The following is a 24,626-nucleotide window of genomic DNA, read 5'->3' as shown; positions in this document are numbered from 1 at the left end:
GTGATCCAGAGAGGAGAAGGGAGGGAATTAAGGGTACATTACCACAAGTCCTGTGTGTGCCAGCAGAGCCTTTTCCTGCATCCCCAGATCGCTGCCGAGTGTCCGGGTGGGTGATAGGATGGGTCTGCTGAGCTTCAGAATGACAAATTCACCTGGGCCACTGAGCTGTCTGAGTTCTGCTGACATTAAAAATCTGTCGTTTGCTTGAACTCACTCTGAGGAATATTTAGACAGATAGTCATGGAATGGTGTAACCATTGAGTTAACCATAATTGTTAACTGGTGTGTGATGCACAGATACATTGTCCCTTAAAATAGGCATTCAGTTCCTACTGTGCTCTGCTTTGCAAAGGCAAAAGAAGAAATATTAAACTTTGCTAATTTACCTGGAGCTTCTTGAAGGGAATGGAGACAGTCGTTTAACAAATGGAGTGAAAATCTGGATGGAAGGAACCTTAAAGTTTATCCCATTCCACCCCTCTGCTCTGGACAGGGACATGTTCCACTGTCCCAGGCTGCTCCAAGCCCAATGTCCAACCTGGCCTTGCACACTTCCAGGGATTCAGGAGCAGCCACAGCTTCTCTGGGCACCCTGTGCCAGGGCTGCCCACCCTCCCAGGAACAATTCCTTCCCAATCTCATCTAATCCCACCCTCCTTCAGTTTAAGGCTTTTCCCCCTTGTCCTGTCCCTCCGTCCCTTGTCCCCAGTCCCTCTCCAGCTCTCATGGAGCCCCTTTAGACTCTGGAGAGGGCTCTAAGGTGTCCCCAAAGCCTTCTCCAGGCTGAACAGCCCCAAGTCTTTCATCCTGCCTTCGTTAGTGAGGTGTGCATTCAGACACACCTTAAGAGATCCTTCACTCAGCTTAGAGGATTCAGGATTTTCACTGCATGTCTGAGAGGCCCTTGCTTATCTTCTCAACTTTTATTAAGGAAGAGGTGAAGAAAACCTGAGGGCTCTTCAAAGGCACAGGTCCCTCTTCATGAAAATGGCATTGCACCTTCCTGCAATGAGCAGTAACACTTGAAAATTGTAGGAGCTGTTAAAGAGTGATCTATGGCTACCTGGTGTCAAGGTTTAGGATTTTTAATTGGAAAAAACTGTATCTGAGAATGGACATCATCTGCTGCCTTTCAGTAAGATTTAAATCTGTGTAAGACTGATAATTAGATTTGCTTTACTATTGTTATTTACATTAAAATTTTCCATATAAACTTTCCTGTCATAATAACTAAAGAAAATATGCTGTATACTCTGCTAAAAGTTCAGACTAGGATGACTGAATATTTCAGACATACACAGTTCAGGTAGTTTCTGTGTGAGTGCAAACACTACTGTGTCCTCAGGAATCTAATATTGACTTTTTATGGGAAAAGTTCATCCAAGAGCACAGAGCAAGCTGCTAATCTCTGCTTCATCTGTAAGTCCTGTTGTGCCTGTCCATCCCATGGCCAATTGTTGGGATGAGTTGTGCAATGGGAATGTTTTGGTCTGTTAAGATGCCTCAATGTGGAATTGTGTCCTTTGAGGAGAGAAAAGGCAGACTAAACAGCAGTGACTAATAATTAGAATAACTTTTTATTATTTTGTATCTTGGGGCAAACTGCCACAGTTGGTTTGTGTCTTGAGCAAGAGCCATAGGAGTGAGATTTGGCTGTGGAAGTTTGGAGTCTCTGGCATGGATTCTTCTCTTTTCCTCTCAAAACAAGGACTGTTAGTCAGTGTATGTTGTTGTTGTTTTCCTTTTTATTAATGTTGCTTCTTTCTGTAGGAGGTAATGGTGGGAAGAAAAACATTCACTACTGTGCCCCTGTTCTAAATCTCAGAGGAGGCCAAATTAATGTATAAGTTAACAAAAAAGAATCTGTGATGCTGAGAAGAGCTTATAGATTTTCATCTTCTGTCTGAGGGGCTACTTAAATACATGGAGGATGGTGAAACAGGAGGAATAACTTGTTTTTCAAAAGCCTTCAAGGTGCTTGCAGTGTAATATCTTTGTCATCAAAGAAAGCCAGCAGGCTAAAGGAGGATATCTTGAAAATAAAAATCATTAAGCCAACTTAAGAAGTATAGAAAGTATAAAGATTACAGAGTATAGAAAGAAGAGTTGAAATAACTGTTGATGGTCGTGGCATACAGAGACCATGAAACTCAGTTCTGTATCATACCTTTCAGAAATGGAATCCTTTATCTGCATAATGGGCAGACCAAGCAGGAGAAGAGCAGGAACAGCTTCACTGAGCCAGTGCATGGCAGGTGTAGCCTGGCTTGGCTGAGCAGAGGAAATCCCAGTGAACCCTGAGGTGTTCACTTCAGCCAGGCACTGATCATTTCCTGCCCTGCTGGAATTGCCTCCTGACCTTCAGTGTGGGTGCACTCGGGAGCTCCGGCAGTTCAGCGCGTCCAAGCTGCTGCTGGGAGCAGGGCAAGGCTGAGGCCACTGCAGGGCTTGTCCTACAGGTTTTGAAAGGCAGCAAGAACAGGGGCAATTCCTCTTGGCTGCCCAGAGCCCAGGATTTGTTTTACCTTCTATTCCTTTATTCCCTTTCCTCCCCTTTCACCCTCACAAGTTCTTTTCTCAACCATTTCAAAATATGCAGCATGCCAAGGCTTTCAGCTTCCATACTGATTCCATTTTGCACAATTATACCTTTATTTGATAACTACAATCTGGTGGTCCTATCATTTTTTCCTTGAGCATCAAAGGAAAACTGATACTCCCCATCTCCCCTTTTTAACTCTGCCATATTCTGCCTTGGCATGTTACACAGCCTGGTTAGGGGCACCACAGGGCATGGCCACCTGCATATACAGGATTTTCCTTTGCTTATCTCTGTCCTGAAACCCTTTGTGATATCTCTACAGGTGAGCAGTAGCCATGTGCAGACCTCTGATAATTTTATATGCTTGCAAAATATCCATTTCCTTGTGGGTAATGGGGGAAATCACAAACCTCTGTACCTGTTACCATGTCTCACCTAGCAGCAAGAGTACATTCTTTAAATGTACTTTAAATGTTCTTTAAATGTTCCACAGTCATCCTTATTTTCAATAGCCTTCTCTCACATCATATCATCACTATATCATTAATAAATATTTTACTTATTCTTCCTGGCTTCCTTACAGAAGAGCTGTGTTGAAGTTGGATCTGCTATTTAATTAAAACACTGATCAAAATATTATTTCCATGAGTCAAAAAAACATCCACACTCAGGAATGTGAGATTATTTCTGCTTTGTTCAAGAATCGGAATGAAAAAAGACAATACTGAAAATTACAGCGGTGGGTTTTTTTAACCTGCCAATGAAATACAGGAAAATAATTACTTTTTCATATTGCTTTACTCTTAGTTGTTATGATGAATTCATGCAGTTGCTGGCTGTTTTTGATCAGAGACAAAGATGGAATCCTAAACTTTGCAGTTACTCATGTGGTTTGCTTTTTTTTAAATCAAACACACAAGTTTATAGTTGGAAAAAGGTAGCAATGGGGAAAAAATTTATAGCTGTTCAAGTCAGCACAAAACACAAGATGGGGAATTTGGGATTGGCAGTACACTGCATTTCTGAAACCTGTTCCAGTTACTGCATTCCCTCTGTAATCAGTGGTCACAGATATGCTTATGGAAAAAATATAGGAAAAGACAAAATACTGCTGGTAAACCTTGAGATATTAAACACAGATTTTCCTCCCATATTTAAAAATATTAACAGTACATTGCAAAAAGCATGGGGTGCATTGTTATGTGGGAACAAATCTAAAATTGCAATATGAGATGCCTGGCTGGGATCTTATATTTTAAAAAGCTTCGTTTTCAATTGTATTTACATCCCAGTTCCAGTTCTTTACTGCAGTGAATAGAACATTAATATTCATTAGTATCACTTTCTGAGAACACTATTTACTGCCACAACTTGGTGCCTCTTGGTTAGGTTTCTGTTTGATCCCACATCAGTTTTAATTTGTAGTATGTTTTTCTCACATTGTATCTAAAATGGCAGCAACCATTTTAGACTGAGTAATTTGTAAAGCCTTTCTTCAGAGCTACCTGAAATTTAAGCTTTCACATATTGCCTCTATATTCACCAGTGAAGAAATTTAGTGCAATCTTTATTCTATCATTACCTAGAGCTGTTCCCTGTGGTGGTCCAAAGCAAGATGCCCACCTACCTTGAATAAATACAGCTTCAAACCCCTGGCCATTGTAAGGAAATGTGGAAGATTTCCCTTGTCCTCCTGCCTTTCTGTCAAATAATCACACTTCTTTTTTGGGGTTAAATGGTGACACTTCCTTGTGTATTGGGCAGTGCTATTTCAGCTATTTGCTGAGTCATGTTTTTCCAAAACACTCAACTCAGCACATCTTCTGTGTGTCTGAAACAGCTCAAAGAGCACAGCTTGAGGCTTGTTTCTCTGCTGTGCCAGTATGGAGCATTGTTACTCATCAATAGAACTTGGAGGTTTCCAAATTATTTTAAAAATAATTTGTTTTGCAGCAGTTGTTTAGTTTCTAGCATGAGCCACGAGCCTCCTGTAGGTTTTCATTGATGTCATTGCTTCTCATACCCAGTTCCATTTCTTCAAAAGGCAGCTACATCCCACCAGAGCAAAGGGACAGCATTTCTCTTAAATAAAGCTTGGACTTTAATGAACAGATAGAAAATTCTGTGTTTTAAATTACTATACCTAGAAATACATAGTTTATATATAGGAAATACTGAAAAAATATAGAAAAGTCTGTATTTTAAATATGTTAATTATAGAAAATAAGAGTATGTAATTATTCTTTCTCTATTTGTTTGCCCTTTTCATCTGGTTTCCATTTTCTTGGTTGTGCTTGGTTGCACTTTCCATTTCTATCTAAAACACCATGTACTGCTCTAAAAAGTGAAGGCATCTTTTTTTAAGCTTCTCTTGTGCACTGTTGCCATCTCAGACTGTATCAGAAGTGACATGTGAAAATTCAGCTTGATCTTACAGATAAAACTTGTGGTTTGAGATGTCAGCAGGGAAATGGGGTTGGGTTCCTGTGACTTGTGCTGATATCCCTGTTGTTTGGGTCCTCACATGTTTCCCCTTGGTTTTAAATTTAAGCAGGAATTAGTAACAGGATGCCTCTCCACTGAGAGACTGTCTCAGGAAGGAGATGTAAACTGAGGACACAAATATTTTGAAGCATTTTAGTCAAAACGAAGGATTTGTTGGGAACTGGGACAAGAAGACACTTTGAGGACAATAACAAAGTCAGCTTGTGGTTTCCTTTTAGATTTAAAAATTAGTTGTCTTTGCCTGTTGATTCATGTTTTTCCCATTACAAATAGTAGCATCAAATAGTTTCTTTGGGTGAATTAGTGGACAATGGCAAAGATTATTTGTACAGCAATTCTGCAGCTACCAGTGAAGGGGCAAAATGGCAGGACAGATGTGTGTGTGTGTGTATGTACAGATATCTAATTTCTAAATGTAACTGTTAATACCATATTGGTATTTTTGATTATCACCTTTCTAGAGATTTATAACTCTGCAGTGCACAAAGTTCAGAATTGACTGCAAGTTGAAAACACCCATGAAGTGATAAATTATGTTTGCTTTATGATCTGACTGGCATTTGTGGCCAAACTTTGGCAACTCCAAACAAACAGGAGTTGTGTATCTCTTGATAGTCCAGCGCAGTTCCCCCTGTGTCATCTTCCAGGAGGGAAGTGTTTAAAAAAAAGATCTCTGGATGGGTTATGTTTCTGTGGATGGCTCTGTGTATGGTTTATAAACATGTCTTGTTGAAGGAGAACATTGGCGTGGTTTGGGTTTTTCCCAGGATCACACAGACTTTGCCAATTTACATTTTTATGATGATTTCTGTCTGTTCTTCACATTAAGTGCTGTGTTTCCTTTCCTTTGGGAACTGGAGGAATCATCAAATGACTGGAGAAGAAGAAGAGTTATTTCTGAAACACTGAGTTTTGTTTTAATGATACAGGATGAGAAGTTTGGGGCTGGGGACAGAGATGAGTTCCCTTGTAATTCCTGTTGTGTCAACACATCCCACGTGCTCAGCAATCCCAGCTTCCCTCTTGGACTGTCCCTGTGGAAATGCTTGCACAGGCTTTGATATCAGTGATCCCTGTGGGTCCCTTCCAACTCTGGATAGTCTATTTTTCTATGATTTATTTGCTACTTTTTCTGTATCTCATGGCCTTTACTTCTATTACGCAGTGTGACTTGTCCAAGGCGGAATAAACTGATTTTGTTTCAGCAAGTTGGGATATTTTATAAGGTCCATTCACAGCGAGAACTTTGGTACCTGAATGTTATGGCATTTTTGTCTCATGGGAATTAGCAGGAAATATCCTGTGAGTTAATAAGGATTGAACTGTTAGACAATAATTCTGAATTCATAGGGATAACTAGAGATCAGAAATGTGATTTTGGAGGTCTAGGAGCTGTACAGCTACAATTGGAATTCTTTTAAGAGGTTTTAGGAGGCACAAATATGTGCATAGTCTAGACGGTGCTACTTCTGCACTGGCAGGGGCAGCTGCAAGAAATCCTAATGCAGGAACTGAGTCCAAAACAGGGAAGGGCAAAAACAGGAAAAGCCAAAGGTGAAGAATATGCTGGAGGCCTCAGATTTTAGGGCTCAGTGTGTTTGGGAAGAGTCATCCAGAGGTCTTTCTACAGTGGAAAAATGAATATTGAAGTAATGCAGAACTCCATTTTAAATAACATTATGGTGCTTGCCTTTCTTCTTGGGTTTTTCCCTGTATATCTGTATATCCCTTATAGTTCCTGCTGTGGGACTCAGCCTGGCTTTGGGAATGGAGCCTGAGTGTTACAGCCTCATTTTTTTATATGAGTTGGGGGTAATTCCTTGTTTAAATTCTGGGGATGGAAATCTTCCTTTTGTCTGTTGCTTTAATTTCCTTTTTCTGGAATTACTTTTACTCAAGAGGATTGAGGGCTCCTTCCTCAGATCCATCTGTGTGAAAGGCTGGGAGAGGTTGGTGCTCCAGGATCCAGGCTGCAGTGGGCATTATTCCACAGCTTTTAGGACAAATCTCCTGCTCAGTACACAAGGAAAACTTTAAACATTCACCACATTTGCACACAGGAATGTTTGGGTCACTTTACTTCCTTCAAGCTCTAAAAACACAAGAGATCTAAAGCATTGCTTGGGAAACTGATGAAGGAAAAAGAGAAAGTTTTAGCATTAACTTCTTTCCTTTCAGCTGGGCTTCTACCAGAACAAAACATATTGTTACCAACAGTTTTGAAATGTTTCTGCAAGGCCAACAATTGAAATTCAAATTATGAAATGTCTCAAGTTTGCATTGAAACTGAATGAAATGCACTGGCAGCTGCTGTTGGTATTATCAGTGCTCTTTGTGTTGTTGCAGTACCTAAGCAATGAAATAAATATTTATCCACACACATCACACAACATTCCTGGGCAGTGCAACTTTGGCCTTTATAAACCAAATAAAGTGGAGCATAAGGAGATGTTTTTGCCTGGCAACTGCCTGTGATTTCTCCTCCTGGATGCACTAAAGAATTCTCCTTGCTGCCCTAAATTCTTTTCTACTTGCCAGTACACAGATATTTGAGTCAAAATCCAATTTGTTATGAGAGGTTTGGTCAAAAATACAGCACAGTTCGTACACATACAGTGCTACAGGTTTTCAGTGTTGCTTATTTTTGCTTCTTTTTTGGTTTGTGTTTGGGGAGGTTTTGCAGCTTTTTTGTGGAAGATCAAAGTTGATGAAAGTTTGAGGACAGTTGACCAATTTTGCAAGCCTGTTATTTACCAGTGGATTGACAATTTTACCCTCTCACATGTACAGTAATTATAAATTCGTGAATCTTTTCTTGCAGATGTTTGTGTCTTCTCAAGAATATTTCCTGTGTCCCTCTTGTTTGTGCTAAGGATGTGTTTGGAAATCTGAAATGTCGTGTTGTTGACAGCCAGATCTAAAGGGCTGTATTTGGGTATGACATGAAAAGAATTCACTGGGTTTGAAGCTTTCAAGGGCTTTTCAGCTGGACCCATTCCTGCTCTTGTTGATAGCAACAGGCACTTCAGCACTGCATGTTAATATTTATTTTCACATGAACAGCTGATAATTGTAAATAACCAGACAAATGAAAGCTACTGGGTGGGAGATTTCTGTGCAGTCTGTCCAAAATGTGGTGCTTTGTAGAATCATTAAAAGAGGGTGGATGTCTTGTGGGAAAGATTTCAGGGTATCTACAGCAAATGTTTTATAGAAAATATAGATCTGTAGGTAAAGCTTCACTTTTTACCTAATGAAGGTGTCAAACCCTTTTGTAAAGCTCAGGAAGAATAATAGAAATCCTGCAGAGGTCTTTGTGAAAGGAGGATGCACATGGACATAACTGTGCATGTTTAAGGAAAAATCTGATCCTTCTGGAGGCTGGGTGAGTGATTATTGTACAGTTCAGGAGAAGCTGTGCTGTGGACATTGCCATTCATCACTGATATCAAATCTGGGTGGAGCTAAAACTGGAGCCCAGCTTTATTTGAGTGCAAGAGCCACAGGAGGTTTCTGGGGGGTTTTTGGGGTGTTTGGGACAGCCCAGGTTGCTCCTTTGTGCCTGGTGCAGGGAAGGGCAGGGCACAGCTGCTCCTTAGGGCACCTGTGGGACAGCACAGCAGATGGGACAGATTTTGGCCAAACTCCCTCTGCTGTGGGACAATTTGTTCTAAGTGATAGATTGACCTCTCCATCAATTTAGATCTCATGGTGAGAAATGAAAATGGCATTTTGGGTGTCCCAGGTGGGTCTATGACACACCTGTCTTTACCAGGTAAGATACATTTGCCCACAAAGAACCAAATAACTCTGCAGACCTTCAAGAAAGATTAAAAAACCACAGCAGTAAATTATGAGCATAAGCTGAGTACCCATCTTAAAAACTTTTTAATCAGACTTTTTAAAAAGTAAATGTCTAACCTTGAGCTAATTTAGATGAACTAGTTGTTCTTCATTGTGTCCTATAGTTTATTTTTTATATTAATCTGCCTACTTGGGAAAAAACTAACACAGCACTAGAGCCAAGTCATTAACTAAATTCAGATGCTTTTATTTAGATGATGTTTAAATTGTGCTATCTGGAGGAGCTTGATAATGTAAACTGTACAAAAGCAAGTTGGGCCACATTTGATAATCAACTTTTCTGTGGTATTTCAAATCCAAGTTGCTTTCTGCAATTCCGGATCCTTTTATTAAGACTTCAAAAAGGCTTAGAGAGAATCTTGTAGCAGCTTTTATACAGAAAAAAAATACAGATCTATGAGGTATCTTGCTTCTGTTGAAATGGAAGAAAACACAAACTTGGCTTAATTTCTCTCCTAAAAATGCCTTTCCTGCAGTCTGCTTCCTTCAGATTATTGAAAATTTGGCTCACAATTCTTTCTTCCCAAGTTGTTGATATTTCATGCTGCTCTGCAATATGACATATTTTTTCCTTCCATAATTTTTCATCTCTGTATTGTCCTTGGCTGCTCATTATCTCTTGCTAAATTAGACATCTCTGCTGACTTCCACATGGTACCATATGTAAAGTTTATCATCAAGAACTATTTAATTATACCTTGCTGTAAAGGGAGGGCAGGGGACTGAAAATACGATAGAATGGAAACTGATATGTCAGTAAAGTTGTGGAGAAAGAACAGAACTGCTGAGTTCTGATTTTCTGGGTATTTCCACCAAAATAAATGTCTTGGGGCAGGGTCAGTGCTCTCCTCAACATCCCAAAGAGTTCCTGTGCCCTGGCCTTGGAGCTGGGCCCATCCCTGTGCCAGGGGTGGCTCCACAGCCAGCTCAGAGTTAAGACACTATTTTAAAAGGTGAATAAAATGCCAAAAAGAATTTTAAACTAGAAAAATGTGGGGCTTGAAACGTTCATAAACTAGTGGAGATCTTTTACCTTGACAATTTTAAAGAGAGATGCTGGAGAGAAGATTTGTCTCTTGTCCAGCAAGGAAGAAGTGAAGAAAAAGCATTTGCAGCCTCTGTGTTCCCTGTTTATGATCTACCCCTTCCTGTTCCTCCTGAGGTTTCATGTTCATTTAATTCTGTTTTTCCTCACAAAAATAAACCTCCAGTATGTATTTTCATTTATTCCCAGTCTACTGTAATAAAGTTGCAGATAAACACATGGTTGCCATATGACAAAGTGATATTGAAAGGAAATGAGACACAGAATTTTGTGTACTCGGGCCTTGGTTATGCTGGGTTGGCTCTTCTGTAGACCTACAGCCTAGATCCAATTAGGAAAATTCAAAAATTATGGAAAATTATTGTCCACGTTGAGAGCATAGTGACAAACTGAATCATGTAGTCTCATGGTTGAGTCAAGCATGAAAAATAATAATGTTATGGAAATATGGAAAGAGGAAAATATGTGGCAATGGAAATAGGGCAGGGGCCAGAAACGAGAAGCTGTAATCAAGGGAAAAGGAAAGGACAAAGCAGAGGGATTTCCCTGGCAGTGAGCAAAGGCCACTGGATTTTGGGGCTGGTCAGTGGTTTCAGGTACTTGTGCAGAGCAGTGACTGATCTCCAAGAGGGAGCTGCAAGATTGAATCTTAGCAAAGGGATCAATGACTCAAGTGACAAATCTGGGCTGATAAAAAGGGCAGGTCTGACACCAGGTGGGTGCAGAGCATTTTTTATCCAAGTACCCAACAACTGTGCCTGTGCTGCAGGAGGGAGCCAGGAGTGTCCTGAGCTGGGAGACATTCTGGGAAATGTTTGCAAAGATTTGCCCTGTCCAGGGTGACATTCAGATTGTTATTTATAGAATCCCAGGATGGCTGGGGTTGGAAGGGACCTTTAAAGATCATCCAGGCTGCTCCAAGCCCCATCCAGCCTGGCCTTGGACACTTCCAGGGATCCAGGAGCAGCCACAGCTCCTCTGGACACCCTGTGCCAGGGCTTCCCCACCCTCTCAAGGAACAATTCTTTCCCAATATTCCATCTATCCCTGGTGGGATATTCACTGTCAGTGGGAAGCTGTTCCCTGTCTCCTGTCACTATTTGTCATTGTCAGACTTTCTTATAGGCCCTCAAATTTGCTACCAAAATTCTCCTTTCCTCTTCTAAAAAATGAGACTTGAATCCTGGTTATGTCACTTGTGATTTTAATTTTAAAAGCAGAGGACTGAGCCTGACTGAGCATGGGGAGGTGGGCTGGGACTGCCACGGGGACAAAACCACTTTATCATTTTAGACAAAACCACTTTATCATTTCAGACAAAACCACTTTGTCCTTGAACTCGTGTCGTCCTTGGTTCCGCCGGCGCCGGAGGTTTGGGTGATTGGAATCACAGGGATCACCAGCAGGACTGGTTTGCTTGAGGAACTTTCCCTCAAGATGGAAAGATGGGAGCTGTATTTATTCTGAGATTTAATTACGAGTGGTGAAGCTTCAGAAATCCATTCTGAAAATACAGTGTTTCTATGGGGTGTAATTTAGGTGAAGGGTGAAAGTGCATCATTATCTGTTCTTGCTGACAATTCCTCTAGTTGCACAAAATGAGAAACTTCCACTTTCTAAATGTGCCTTTATTGCTTTAGTGAAATTCATTTTAAAAATTACTGGTGTTATGTCAGCGTTGGGATTTAAAGTCTTGGTGCTCCCAACTGTGTGTGATTTCAGTGGGTGATAATGTGGCCTTAGCTGAGCAAACCAGAGAAATCACCCAAATCAGAGCCCAAATGGAGCCTCCTGGGCAGATTCAGAAATTGCTTCTCCCTATAGAGGAGCTCATGGTACCATAACTCTTTGTATGCATCCTTCTTGCAGAGCAGCAAGTTCAGCATTAGCAGTAAAAGGGAGCTGGGAGCAGTAGTGCATTTTCTTGCTGAGTGGGACAGAAGCAAATTCACCTGCTTTTATCTGGCATCTACCTTGCCAGTTTTGCTTTGCATTTGTAGCTACAGCTCTTAAGCTGAACACATTTATAATATTTTCCTTAGCAGAGATTTCATGTGCAGAAAATCGCAGTGCAGCTTTAAACAGCTGCAGAATAATACGTTTTGTTGAGAAATAGCTGCTACAAGTGTATTCCCTGGGATGGCTGTGTGTGTGTGTGTGTGTAAAATCTGTCATGGGAGCAGGGGAAAGCTGTGCATTCCATCACCACAGTCCCTTTGTGGTTTGAGACTATTCCTGTTTGAGACAAAAGTTCCCATAAGATTCCCTGCTTGCACTCCTGAAGGAGCTGGAAAAGCAATTTCCATCTAGGAGTAATAATAGCTTGGACTTTTGGTTTTGATCATAAGCTGACATTTAAAAGTCATCTGAGGAAAGAGATTTCTTGATTAAAGTCAGGTTTTGCTTAATGCAGCTGTAGCTGATCCTTCCCATCTGCTATCACGTCCTCGATGGGATCTCTTTGCCTGATTTGCAAGATCCCTCAGGAGTTCCTGACTTTCCCAAGAGACCTTTCAGTGGCTCAGCTCATTCTGTTACTCCACTTTTATTGCTCAGCTTTTCTTTTCCTCGAGGAAAACCTGGGAAGTTGCTCAGCAGAGAAGATGAGGTGGTAATGTGGTACCCACAGAGTGTTTGGAACTGGGGATCTGTCCATGCTCACCCTGTGCCTGGTTGTTCAATCACCTGCCAGGTCCCCACATTTACTGGGATTCAGAACCTGTATTTTCTGTGTGGGATGGAAGAGGCAGACTGTAGGAGCACCGGTGGGCAGGACAGTCAGGACAGACAGAGAGATCCTTAAAGCCAGGTCTTGGAACTTGAGCTTTATTGCACAGGACGGGGATGGAAGGGCCCTGCCTGGAGCTGCAGCCACAGCTCGGAGCAGGGCAGGGAGAGAGCAAGGAGCCAGAGAAAGAGGTGAGAGGGTGGTGAGAGAGAGCTCAGAGAGCGAGGTTCCCGTTAAAATACAATAAACCTTCTTTTGTGTTGAATATTCTGATTTCCACTCACCAGTATAATACAAGATACAAATCCTATAGCATTTACAATACAGCCTGTAAGAATCATTACATTACCATACTGTGTTACACTTTAAACCCTAAAAACTTCTCTTTGGTCCCCTTCTGCCAACTAGCAGGGTCTTCTCTGACCCTTGGACTGTCTGCAAGCAGAGGGAATTGCTCACTCAAGAGGGGATTACTTTCAGCTGGCCATTCTATTGTTTTCTGGTTATTTAGTAACTAAGGTTTGGTATCCCAAAGATGCCTTTCATTTCAATCTCGCTTATAGTCTCCATACTCTCAAAATCTTTTGCCAGGCAATCATATTTAAAAGGTTTTCCTGTTTCATCCTCCCCAAGAGCAGATGGTGTGACTGCATTTCCCAGAGTTCGTTCCTGGAAGTGTCAGTGTTGAAGGTTGCTGTTTGATGCTGGGTGTGGCACTTTGCTCCCTGCTCCCGGTGGGTGTTGGGGAAGGTGGGAATGGCAGCCGGGATCCTCGCACGGATCTGGGCTGGGGCTGCCTCTGCCTCTGCCAGGGCTTGGCTTACAGCAAACAGAGATGGAGGTATTTGTGGTTTGGCTTTTTGTGTGTTTTGTGGATAGCTAGAATATGACCTTTCCTGCTGAAAAACTGGATTTTATCCCAAATCCTGTGAATTTCACACAGGATTGGCTCCTCACAGCATTCAGGTTGGTTGCCAGCGCCCCAGCACTGAGGGAAGGCACAGAACTCGCTGTGTGCAGAGCTCACCGGGCTCCTTCTCCCAGGTACAGGGAAGCTTTTCCACACAAAATCATCCTCTGGGATCTCCTTGAGTTGCCTCTTCCTTCCACAGAACGTAAATACCCCCCAGCTTGGAGGGAACACATCACAGGAGACAGGCCTGGGAGCATTTCAGTGTTTTGGAATTGTTACTCTTATCTGGTTCCTCTGATCTGTTTTCTCTGGTGATTCCCAAGTGTCTGGGTAGTGGTGGATGAAGTGTGACTCGGTGTTTAGCTATGGGGTACTGGAATCCCTTGGAAATGGGAAATGCACGAGCTGGGTTCCAGGCAGAAGCAAATCCTGCATTTCCAGTTCCTACAGCCTGGAGCTAAAGGATGGCTCGATCCTCCCAGGCATCTGCACCAGGCAAGGAGAGGCTCATAGTGGAAATCAGGCATGGCTTATTGAGGAGGAAAGCCTGGAAAGCTTGTTTTGTTATCAGAAGGGCATAATTCCACAGGGAGTAAAGCTGGAAGAGGATCCCTCCTGCTGGATTGAGTGATCTTTGATCAGCCACACTTCCAACGCTGTAACTGCCCTGCTCAGTGTCCTCCCTTCTGTGTCTGTGTTCCCAGGATAGAACATGGTTGTTATCCTCAGTAAATGCAGTACTGGATACTGGGTAGAAATTAAAATGAGCAAATTCCATGTGTTTTATGTCATTTGGCATCCTGCACAGCCCCCCTTCAGTTTGTCAGAAATTCCTAAACCAGAGCAAGGTCACATCTGGTAGCAATTTTGCTCTGCCAGATGAGGCGTAATCCCATAAACCAAACTCATTTTCTCCATGCTGCTCGAAGCTGAGCTCTCCTGCTCCTTTTCCATAAAACCTGCTGCTTGTACTGGGAGCTCTGTGGAATGATTCAGGCTGGGAGACTTTTCACACTTTATAAACTGCAAGGTTTGGAACACAGCTTTGTGTCCAGCATACGAGGCAGGACAAGCAGGGCACAGCCCTGGAGTCTGTGGCTCCCTTCTGTTTCCTTTTCCAGCAGCACATCCCTGCAGGATGCTGTTCCTTGGTGCTGGGTGTCTGTGCATCCCCTCATTCTCTGGGTGGGTAGCCTGGCACCTGCAGGATCCCTACAGAGCTAAGAGTTCTTTCACCTGCTTTTAAAATAGCTCTGGAGTTCTGAGGCTTTCAGGAGACACATCAGATGGACTAACAAAGTAATGGAGCAACCATCAACCTTTGCACAGTGTAGTAACTGAAAATAATTCCCAGAAACATGGAATTTTAATAGGAGCCAGTATTTTTATGTTTGATCATGTTGCTGTTGTCCCATATTTTGCTAACATTGGTTATTTTTGGTGTCTCATTGCTTTAATTACTCTGTCAAAGCCTTGTGTGGGGCTTGGTGTCCATCTCAAAGCAGAGTGTACCAGTGATGTGTCACTGTCACAGAGGCAGGGGGTCACATGGTGATGTATTGTAAGGTGTTATTAAATCCAATTAACAAACTTAGTTAAAATAAAAATGTTCTTTCAAGGTTTCCTGGCTTTTATGTCAGGATCTTTAAAAAAAAAAAGAAAACAGGTCAGAATTTCAGAGAGTGAGTATTGTTACTCTTAGTGCAATCCACTGTGACTGGGGAGCACTGGGTAGGAACCACCTTATCTGCTGTGATTTTTGTGAACCTTATCTGCTGTGATTTTTGTGAACCAATTGAACCTTTCTGTTCACAGGCCAAGTATCCTGACATTGTGACCCTTCCGGAAGGGCTTGGGGGAGATTTTATAATTCTGAGGAGCCCCAAAGTTTCTGGGTAAGCCAATAAATGCATTTCTGTATTTGCCCAGGTGAGGGGTTGCACAGGCAGGGCAGCAGCTTTGTGCTGCAGCTCTGGGTTCCTTGTGTGGCAGGAGGTGCAGGGATCCCAGTCCCATCCCAGCAAAGCCCAGTTCCTTGGTATCTTGCTATTAAAGAACAGAAAGAAAAGGGCATTTACTGTGCAATGGAAGCAAAGCAATTGTGGCTATAGTTTTCCATTGTTTTAGATGAAAATCAGTTAGATGAAGGAATTATTACCTATCAGGCACATGGAATTTTGTCAGCCTTCCCAAGAGAGATGTTTTGGATTTTCATTTCATCCAAGGGAAAAAATCCTTACAGTTAAATATAAGATAGTGTAACTATCACCATCAAGAATTCTGTAAGGGCAATGAAAAGTACCTTTTCTGTGACTGGATCAGTCATATGTGACAGTTCCTTCTCCTGTTACACCTTGCTTTAACATGCTTTAATATACATGGAAATAAGGCACAACTCCCTTCCTTATGTTTGTGTGTAGAACTAGCAAACAAGCCCTAATCGATGATGCTGCTTCATTCAGCCAAACTTGCCCTTTAAAACTAAGTGCTTTAACTCAGGGGTGCAGGAATGAATTGTTCTGATCCCAGATAGGGAAGAAATAGCTTTATTTTACAGTTTCTCCTCTGGTGCCAGCTGCCAATTCCATTATCCTCATTCCCTCTCACCCACATGAAACACAAGACTATAAAAGTCATTTCAGGGGCTTGGTAGAAAACAGACTGGCATAGAAATTTGTTTGCAAAATCCCAGAACAAGCTGTGCACAAATTGCCAAAGGTTTTGTAAAAATGAAGTGGCAAAAGGCTGACAAATCACATTGGAAGGAAGCTTTAGAGTCATGATGGGTTGAACACCACTGAGAAAAGGACCTCAGACCAACTTTGGATTAGGAAAGTCTTACCTCCAGTGAGGGATTTGAAGGTTGGAGGAAACAAAGGGAGCTGTAAAGCAACAGCTCTGCTGTGGATGTTGTGGACTCAGCTCCTGCCTCACTGTTCCTGGGGATGGTGCAGTGATCTTGTGCCACTGTGAGAGCTGGGAATCATGGCTGGCCTTGCACAACCCACCACCACCATTCCTGAAGATGCTGGATTTTTTTGGTGGTTTTTTGGTTTTTTGCTTTTTTTAATTTAAAGAAAGAACTGCAGGAATGTAGGCCTTGGACAGATGTCTACCTGCTGTTAGTCAAAAAAGCCATGAATAGGAGAGTAGCCCTTACTCCAAACCCAGCACCTCATCATTTATGCAAACGCTTCTGAAACAAGTTTCCTGTTCTCAGCACCTGATCCTGAATAGATTTTACATGAGGGGTGGAGCCAGGGGGCACTCAGTCCTCTCCTTTGCTTTCCTCTCACTTTGACTGCACTGTGCAAATCTAGATGTAGCCAGAACCTTTGTCATTGGATTGATGTGTTCCTGGTTCCTGAATCCAGAGATGATTCATTGCATTATGTGAGGTGAATTTTGTTGCAGAGCATGAGGTTGAACTGCCTTTGCTGTGCACCTGCTGCAGGTTTGAATTGGTGATTGTCTGGAAGATCCATCTTAATGAAGAAGGGACCACCATACCTGTCCTGGACCTGCTGCCCAAAGTACCAGAGCAAGGTAAGCTCAGTCACTTCAGGGACTGTACCTGAGCTGCCAGACCCTGGTTTTGGCCATGGAACTCCAGCTCCCAGAGCCCAACCAGACAAACCCACCCCAGGTCAGCAGCAGCTACGCTTCACCTCCTGTGTAATCTCCCAGGGCTCCCAAACCCTGTCTGCCTGCAGGCATCCTGCTTTCCCCACCTGCTCCCAGCACTGCTGCAGCTCTTGGGAAATAACCTGCACTGCTCTGTTTGTCCTGCAGTCCTGGAGAACAGCATGACCAGTGTGGAGAACATCCCTGGCAGCTTCCGGAGTGCGCTCAGACTCTTTGGGATCGAGGTGTCCATCGAGAACCTGATCAAAGTGCTGCGCTCAGAAAAATGAATTACTTACACCAGGTAGCAATTACTTACACCAGGTAGCAATTTCAAAAGTAGTTTTAATTAAGATATTGTGTTACACAGTCTGTAATTTTATTGAATATAAACATTAAGTTATTTTCCATTTAGAAACCATACTCATAAAACATGCTATCTGTACAATTATGGCACGTTATATATAAATTGTCATGACATGAAAATAAATACAGCCATTTAAATACAAAAATGCCAAATAAAATAGTTACATGTACAGAGTGATTTCATTATAAATTTATCTTTCTGAATCATCAATGTACCAGAGTGGTTTATCTTCTTAACATTTCTAGATACCTGGAAATTGTTAAAAGATCATGCACTGTCAAAATCAAGTCCATAAAAATCCAATTCATTTCACAGCTCTGTAAAAGTACAGTGATTTTAAAATGACAAGAGAACAGTAAGAGACTCCTAGAACAAAGAGTTAAACAGCTTTCTCATTAAATTAGGGTGGAAGAAGACAATTTGAAGATTTCAAAGACGTACAATGCTAAAAAACCCAAAGGTAACTGTAAGAAGGAACTTTGTTCCACAATGTGAGTGTTGAGACAGCGTTAACCTAACCCAGAGAGGCCCATGACACCCCTGGGAACAGGTGAGCAAGTCACCCCCTGCCCACTGCAGCACTTCCTTTGCATTTCTGACTTCCAGGAGGAAATTCTGGTACACATTACCAAAGCATCACCTTGTACACATTCATCCCTGAAGAAACAAAACAGATCAGACCAATGGCTTGCCTCTCCCTTCACTTCCATCTGATGTGCCATGAGCCCATCTGGGAATTCTCAGTGTTTCCAGGAGTTCCTGCTCTGCACTAGCACTGCACCCCAACCAAACTGATGGGACTGGAGTCAGGAGGTACTTCTCAGGTGGGGAGTTACAGTTTCTGGAACCAGGAGCCCAAACCCACCAGCTCTGGCTCTGCTGTGAGAGGAAAAGCCCTCCTTTCCAAGGTCACAACCCCTCACTCCATACAGCAATGGGGAAAGAGGTGGAGAAATCTGAACTAAAGCAACCATATGTTTCTAATTCCATAAATGTAACAATCCACTCTTTGATCGCTGAAATGGTCTCCCACTGTTCTGGTAGGTTGGGAAAATCCAACAGACCAGAGCTTGGTTTCTGTCAGACTGGACAGCTGAGCAACACCAGAGATTGGGTTTTGATGAATGGCAACTATCTCATTAGATAAGGCAGGCTCATTTCAAGTTTGGAATCCAGTACACAGGCACAATTCATTCCTACTTCTCCACTGACATGGAACTGGTTGAGCTGGTTTTGTGTAACCTTTAGTTCATCTTCAGCTCCCTCCTCATTGCCTGTTTGCTCAGCACAGACTCTGGTGTTTGCATATGAAATGTGTGTGAAGTTACAGCATAAAAGCCTGGAAACCAGCTGTGCAGGGTCCTTCCTCCTCTTTCTAATGCCTGGAGGGTTTCTGGGTTTATAAGTAGCTCTCTCCCTCCAGGTTTTCTTTGGGAAGAAGGGGTTATTCCTGCTGTCAGCTGCCAGCTCATTGCAGTGTTGTAGTCTCACATCCCAGGCCCTGCCCCAGAAGGGCTCCTGGCACTGGATGCCAGCACTGCCAGCCAGCTCAGGTCTCTGGCATAGGGGCAGTCATGGCTCTGTGTTTCATATTTCTTCCTTGAGTTGTGCCAAGGTACAGAGGCTCTTATTTTTGAATTTCAGGTAAAGGGGAACAATTCAAAGGTTACACTGAGGTCCCAATATAAATCTGTTTTTAGGAGTTAAGCTCCATGACCCTGAACACCAATTCTGATAAGCACAGGCTCTGTCCAGGTAAGAGCTGTTCACTGGGGCTGGAGCAGCATCTCTGCACCATTCAGGGGTGTAATCCTTGAGGGAAAGGAGCTGCAGCTTCTATCATCGTACCCTCAGGTTTGGACATAGCCTTCAGTTCCAGCTCAGCATCTTCCCCCAGGATGGTTTTACTGCAGCAGCTCCCCAGCCTTCAGCTGCACACAGCACTGTTCATATGCAGCACTGACACACGCTCACCCTGGCAGGAGACTGACCCACTGCAGCTGCAGGGAACAAAATGGGATTCTGTCACCTTTTTCTGTGTCATTTAAAGCAAAAGAGCCTGAAAGTGGCTGCTCGTGCTACACAGTGTGTGGGGCATCAGTGTAATAGTGCCAATGTTTGACACTATCTGAAAGACCTGAAATGATCTCTAAAATCCAGAACACATTCTTCTTATAGCTCAATTTAAATTAGACAAGAGCAAGCTGTGGTTTCACCTCCAATAGCAGCATATAAGGTACAGAGACAATAAAAACCAGCATGGCAGGTGAGTTAAGTAAGCCCAACTATCATGTACAACTCCAGTTGCTTACCTTAACCCTTTGCACTTTGTTTCAGAAGCTTTAGGTAGATACAAGGTGATCACACAACTTCTGGAGGCAGCCTGGTGTTCCTAGCCCATGCATTAGTACTTGTATGTTCTGCAGTGCCAGGGCAGTTGCACAGATCAGCCACTGCATGGTTGTATTCTCAGTGGATTAATGCTAAAGTGTTGTATAGGTTTTGCCAGAGCATTCCCTCCTTTAGTAGGGATGAGGGAGACTAGCACAGGCTCCAAGGCAATTCTCTTGTTAGTAATTAGGCTTTCTATGTTAGTGCAATACATCAGGAAACCTTTAATTCTGTGCTCTTTCAATTCTAAGGAAGTAGACTTTTCATATTAATTTGATCTGTCCTCTAGTTCCAAGGTATGGCACATTACCTGTTCTGTCACATTAAATACATTCATTAATGTTATCTAGCAAACATGTGGCTTAGTGCTCTCCCAGGTTTCTGAGAAGGCATTACCCATTAGAAATCATTTCATAAAGCAAAAACATTCACAGCTGAAAAATGCACTGAACACAACAGAAAAGAAAAAAAAAATCACCATAACTGTATTCCAATAATCTTCCACTTTCTCATGTGTTTGAATAAAAATAACCTTAAGGGAATGGTTACACTTTATGGAGAACTAATGTGCAGTCTTCATTCTCCTTGAAGAGGTTGGACATAACTGGGTCCTCTTTGGCCTGTACATTCTTCAGGTAATAGTTGACTATTTCACCATCGAGTTTGTACTGGTGGGGGATGCTTTCATAGGGCTTCAGGTCCAGGTCCAGCACAGAAACAGAGAAGGTGAATCTGGATTTGGATGTCAGTACCACAGGTCTTTGCTCAGAGCTGGAAAATAAAACCACATTGCACATCTGAGTCACTGAAACCAGTATTTTTAATTTATGTGTCCCTTTACAGAAGTGACTCTAATGTTTATCTTAGAACTTTCATGGGAGCCCAAGAAAATAAACTGCAGCTAATGAAGCACTTAGGAAACTATAGCTCCAGCTTTACCAGTCCTGATGGGACCTTGCTGGCACCTCTTCCAGTCATTTTCCTTTCAGCTTCCACACAGCTGAAGTCAAACATTACTCTCACTTACTGCATTTAGTAAATTTAAGCTGTTTCTAGGTGGTGCATACAAAGCAACAGCCTTATTAACCAGCAAAAGCAGAAAAGGGACTGGAACTCCTACTTAGGTTCAAGGTAATAAAACATTTAGTGTGCTGTCCAAGCATGCTGAGAGATGGAGGAGTTCTGAAGTCAGCCCTTGCACAAGTCATGTCCATCACTAACACTTCACTGGAGGACTGCAGGACAAACACAGAAAACAGCATTCTCTAAAAATAAAAGGGCTCTGGTGAAGCAAAGCCCCCTGCAGAAGAAGAGATTAGCACTGCTGACACAAGCCAAAAGGGAGGCACAGCCTCCTGCCTGACAGCCAAAGTTGTCACCTCTTGATTACTGCCTTGGATTTATTCTAACTAGGCCATTAAAGGCAACTCAGTTTGAAAAATCTCTCCTATGAGAACACCAAGGCAGAAAAATTGTACCTAATGAAAACCATCCAGAGTTACTATCAACAGTCAGTTCAAAGTTTAAGAAGGGAATAAATATAAAACTTTGATCCTTTTGGTCAACTTAAAACTCTTCAGGAAGAGACATTGGTCATAAATTACTTAGAACTATACTAAAATGTTCCCAGCCAAATATTTGGACACACCACCCCCCGCACATCCCACACTTTTACAAATTGATTGAACTGCCTGAACAGTACAAACATCCCAATTTCCAAACAACTGGAGCCATTCCAAAGCAGGTACAGGCAGCTCTTACCATTCATCTTGCAGGCAGGGGGAAAGGGCAATCATGATGGAGCAGTCTTTAGCAGTCATTGCTATTCTGTACTGCTGCACCTATACAACAGAAAACAACACACATTTTGTCTTTGATTGGTGTTTACCTGAGTAAAACATCCTGCTCCTTACAAAAAGCAGCACTGCTCTCCCTGTATTGGGGTGTTGGCACTTTAAGAGCTGGAAATTCTCTCTGCAACAGAAGGTTGGCAGGAGCAGGTGTTTTTGCAGCATTCTGTGTAAGAATTGTGTTTATTTCCTACAGATCACATTCCTAAAGGCCAAACAACACCAGTTCCTCCTGCAAATGCTTCCTCAGTCTAGAAAGCAAATAAACAGTTTTATTTTTCTCAGGCACAATGAAGAACTTTAACAAGCCAGCAGTGCTGCCTCCATCCATTATCCAGCCCTTTCAGTGAGACAGGTTCATTGACACTGGCAGACCAAACAACCTCCAGAGGCTGATCAGTACCTTTGTTAATGCAAATGCCACTGTCCCATCATCTTCCAGGGAAAGGTCCAGCAGCTTCTCGTAAAACGCTTCATTGTAAGGTCCATCTATCTGCAATGTACTTCTAAATAAATGGAAAAAGAAGATTTACAGACAGCCAAAATGAAGTGCTGGCTCTCAGTGTGATCTTTCCTCAGCAGCCCAGACACTCAGATGAGACCAACCCAACAATAACACAGATAAACATGTCCAGATATTAACCCACTGCCAACCAACATCCCAACAGTCCCTGTTATTCTCAGATCACTCAAGATTTGTTGCTGCTTAGGATCTGAGTTGTGTGGGGTTTTATAAATATGCATCATTCTTAATCCACTGCTATCTCTGTGTCACTGCAAAATTATGGGGTTTTTGCATAAAATGGGTAAGTTTCAAAATCTGTAGCAGTGTGCAGGAGAGTCAGAAGCCTTCCTAAAAATACATATTTAAGAAATATATAATGGTATATTGATACCTATTTTTATATGTATATTGTATTATTTTGTACGTTCAAAGTATAAACTGGGGGCAAAGGCAGATCTGACAGGGCCCTGCTCCAACACCGTGTGGTGATGGGGGGGTGTCCTGGGCTCCTTCCTTCCCCCTGCGAACAGTTGAGTTCCTGCTGAGAAGCTGAGCCCTCCCAGCAGGGTTTGTCCCACACAAACCCCCCCAGATCAAAGAACACATTTTCCAGTGCTCTGTTTCCTGTGTAACTGCACAAGCAGCAGCAGCTCCTGAGTGAAGCCAGAGTGCCCTCGTGTGAGCACAGGAGAGGAACAGCACCCTAGTGGAGGCTGCTTGGAGCAATTATTATTACACTATTAATTATTATTACACTAATAAGCCTTATTTGAGGAAAAAAAGCCACAGCAGCTTGCATTCATCATTGCAGAACATCATTATCCCTGCAGAAATTCCCAGCTCTTCAGGTACTGGGCAAAGGAGAAACCAGTCATTTCACTGTACCTTTCTGCAAATACCCCAGTACTAAGAGAGTGTTTTCCTCTCTTAGCCTGTTGTGAATTTCCATAATCATTAGTTAAAAATTCAGGCCAAAGTGACCAACATCAGCTGGAAGTTCTGTTAGAAATTCAGAATATGCAATGCCATGAAGGAAAGTTGTACAACAGTGCCTGCAGTCCTGCTTACTCAGGACTGGAAAGAAAAGCCATCAAGTCTTACCTCTCTTCAGGAAATTCCTCCAAGTACTGTTCAACTCTACTGTACAAAGGATAGAGTCCTTCAATATCCAGCATGTCAAGCATCTGAGCCTGAAGGGTTTTATAAAGGACACAACCCCTCGGTAAACCAGAGCTTTCCAATTTATGTTTACCTAGAAGAAAATGAATTTTAAAATACGGCAGACACAAGTCTTAGCTTCAATTTGCCGTTACATGTGCTTGTTTAAAAGTACAAATACAAATACTTTTAGTCCAGTCACAGGTAGGGGGAAACCCCAAAGCACTTCAGTTTCCAAACAGAAGTGGAAGATGCAGGTACTGACCTGCACATTTAAACAACTCATCTTGGACTGCAGAATAAAACACCTGGTATTCAACTCTACCTAAAAAAACAAACACCAAAACACACCCATATCCACTGCAATCTACTCATTTTGAGTCCACAAGAGAAATTTCTTATCTGAGTTTGAAGCCACCACAGATTCACTCTGAACAGTATCAACTGCTGACAGAAAGTAATTTAGCATTTCAGCTCTGGGGTCTTTTTTATACAGTATCAAGAATTATATTTGCTATAATTTCTCAAAGACAGCTCTTTCTCCAGCACTAAACAAACCATGGGCAGTGAAAAAGGTCTTCCTCAAAAGCAGAGTAAGAAATGTACTGTTTGTGTAATTAGGATAACTGGCAGCATTTTAAATAATTAGAGCTTTACAGAACTCATGCACTGAGGAACTAACATCATTTAGTTTTCCATCTCTCACTTCCCATTCCTTTTCCCTGTGGTATTCAGACCTCTCTTTACCAGGAGAAGAGCAGCTGAAGAAAGAATGAGCTGTGACCTGGTGAGGGTTGACAGGAGGAGCAGGGAAAGGCAAAGTACAGAGATTGTACTAAACCAACCAAAACAGCCCAGCTTCATCACATACAACATAAAAATTCCCCACTCATTTGGAATACCTACAATTCTTATCAGCTCAAACTGCTATTTTCTTCCATTTTTCCCCTAGGACCTCCTGAATTTATTTTTACCCCTGTCATTAGATACAGTGCTGTAAGTGCTCACTACAATGTCACATTATATTAACAACAATTATCTGGCAGCTGCACAGCTCAGAACTCTCTTTTTAAATGCCACCAGAATTCCCATTTCCATTCTCGTATCAGTATTTAGAACCAAGAGACAAAGATC

The 24,626-nt window shown here is 42.3% G+C and overlaps 2 protein-coding genes across 6 annotated transcripts in view; one reads left to right on the top strand and one right to left on the bottom strand.

The window, feature by feature from the left end:
- LOC117002281 (centromere protein P) overlaps positions 1–17,707 on the top strand; it is a 114,647-nt gene extending 96,940 nt beyond the window's left edge. For all 5 annotated transcript variants that reach the window (XM_033071198.2, XM_033071200.2, XM_033071199.2 and 2 more), the window contains 3 exons: positions 15,413–15,492; positions 17,052–17,143; positions 17,390–17,707. In XM_033071198.2, the coding sequence (XP_032927089.1) occupies positions 15,413–15,492; positions 17,052–17,143; positions 17,390–17,511 (294 nt within the window). In that variant the 3' untranslated portion in view covers positions 17,512–17,707. The remainder of the gene's footprint in view (positions 1–15,412; positions 15,493–17,051; positions 17,144–17,389) is intronic.
- IPPK (inositol-pentakisphosphate 2-kinase) overlaps positions 17,549–24,626 on the bottom strand; it is a 29,850-nt gene continuing 22,772 nt past the window's right edge. Inside the window, exons 10-13 of the mRNA XM_033071192.1 lie at positions 23,436–23,586; positions 22,233–22,335; positions 21,741–21,820; positions 17,549–20,750 (exon numbers count right to left, since the gene is read on the bottom strand). Coding sequence (XP_032927083.1) covers positions 20,525–20,750; positions 21,741–21,820; positions 22,233–22,335; positions 23,436–23,586 — 560 coding nt within the window. The 3' untranslated portion in view covers positions 17,549–20,524. The remainder of the gene's footprint in view (positions 20,751–21,740; positions 21,821–22,232; positions 22,336–23,435; positions 23,587–24,626) is intronic.

The sequence above is a fragment of the Catharus ustulatus genome, chromosome 13, assembly GCF_009819885.2.
Source record: "Catharus ustulatus isolate bCatUst1 chromosome 13, bCatUst1.pri.v2, whole genome shotgun sequence".
NCBI lineage: Eukaryota > Metazoa > Chordata > Aves > Passeriformes > Turdidae > Catharus > Catharus ustulatus.
The sequence above is the reverse complement of the archived record's forward strand: the minus strand, read 5'-3'. Positions and strand labels throughout refer to the sequence as shown.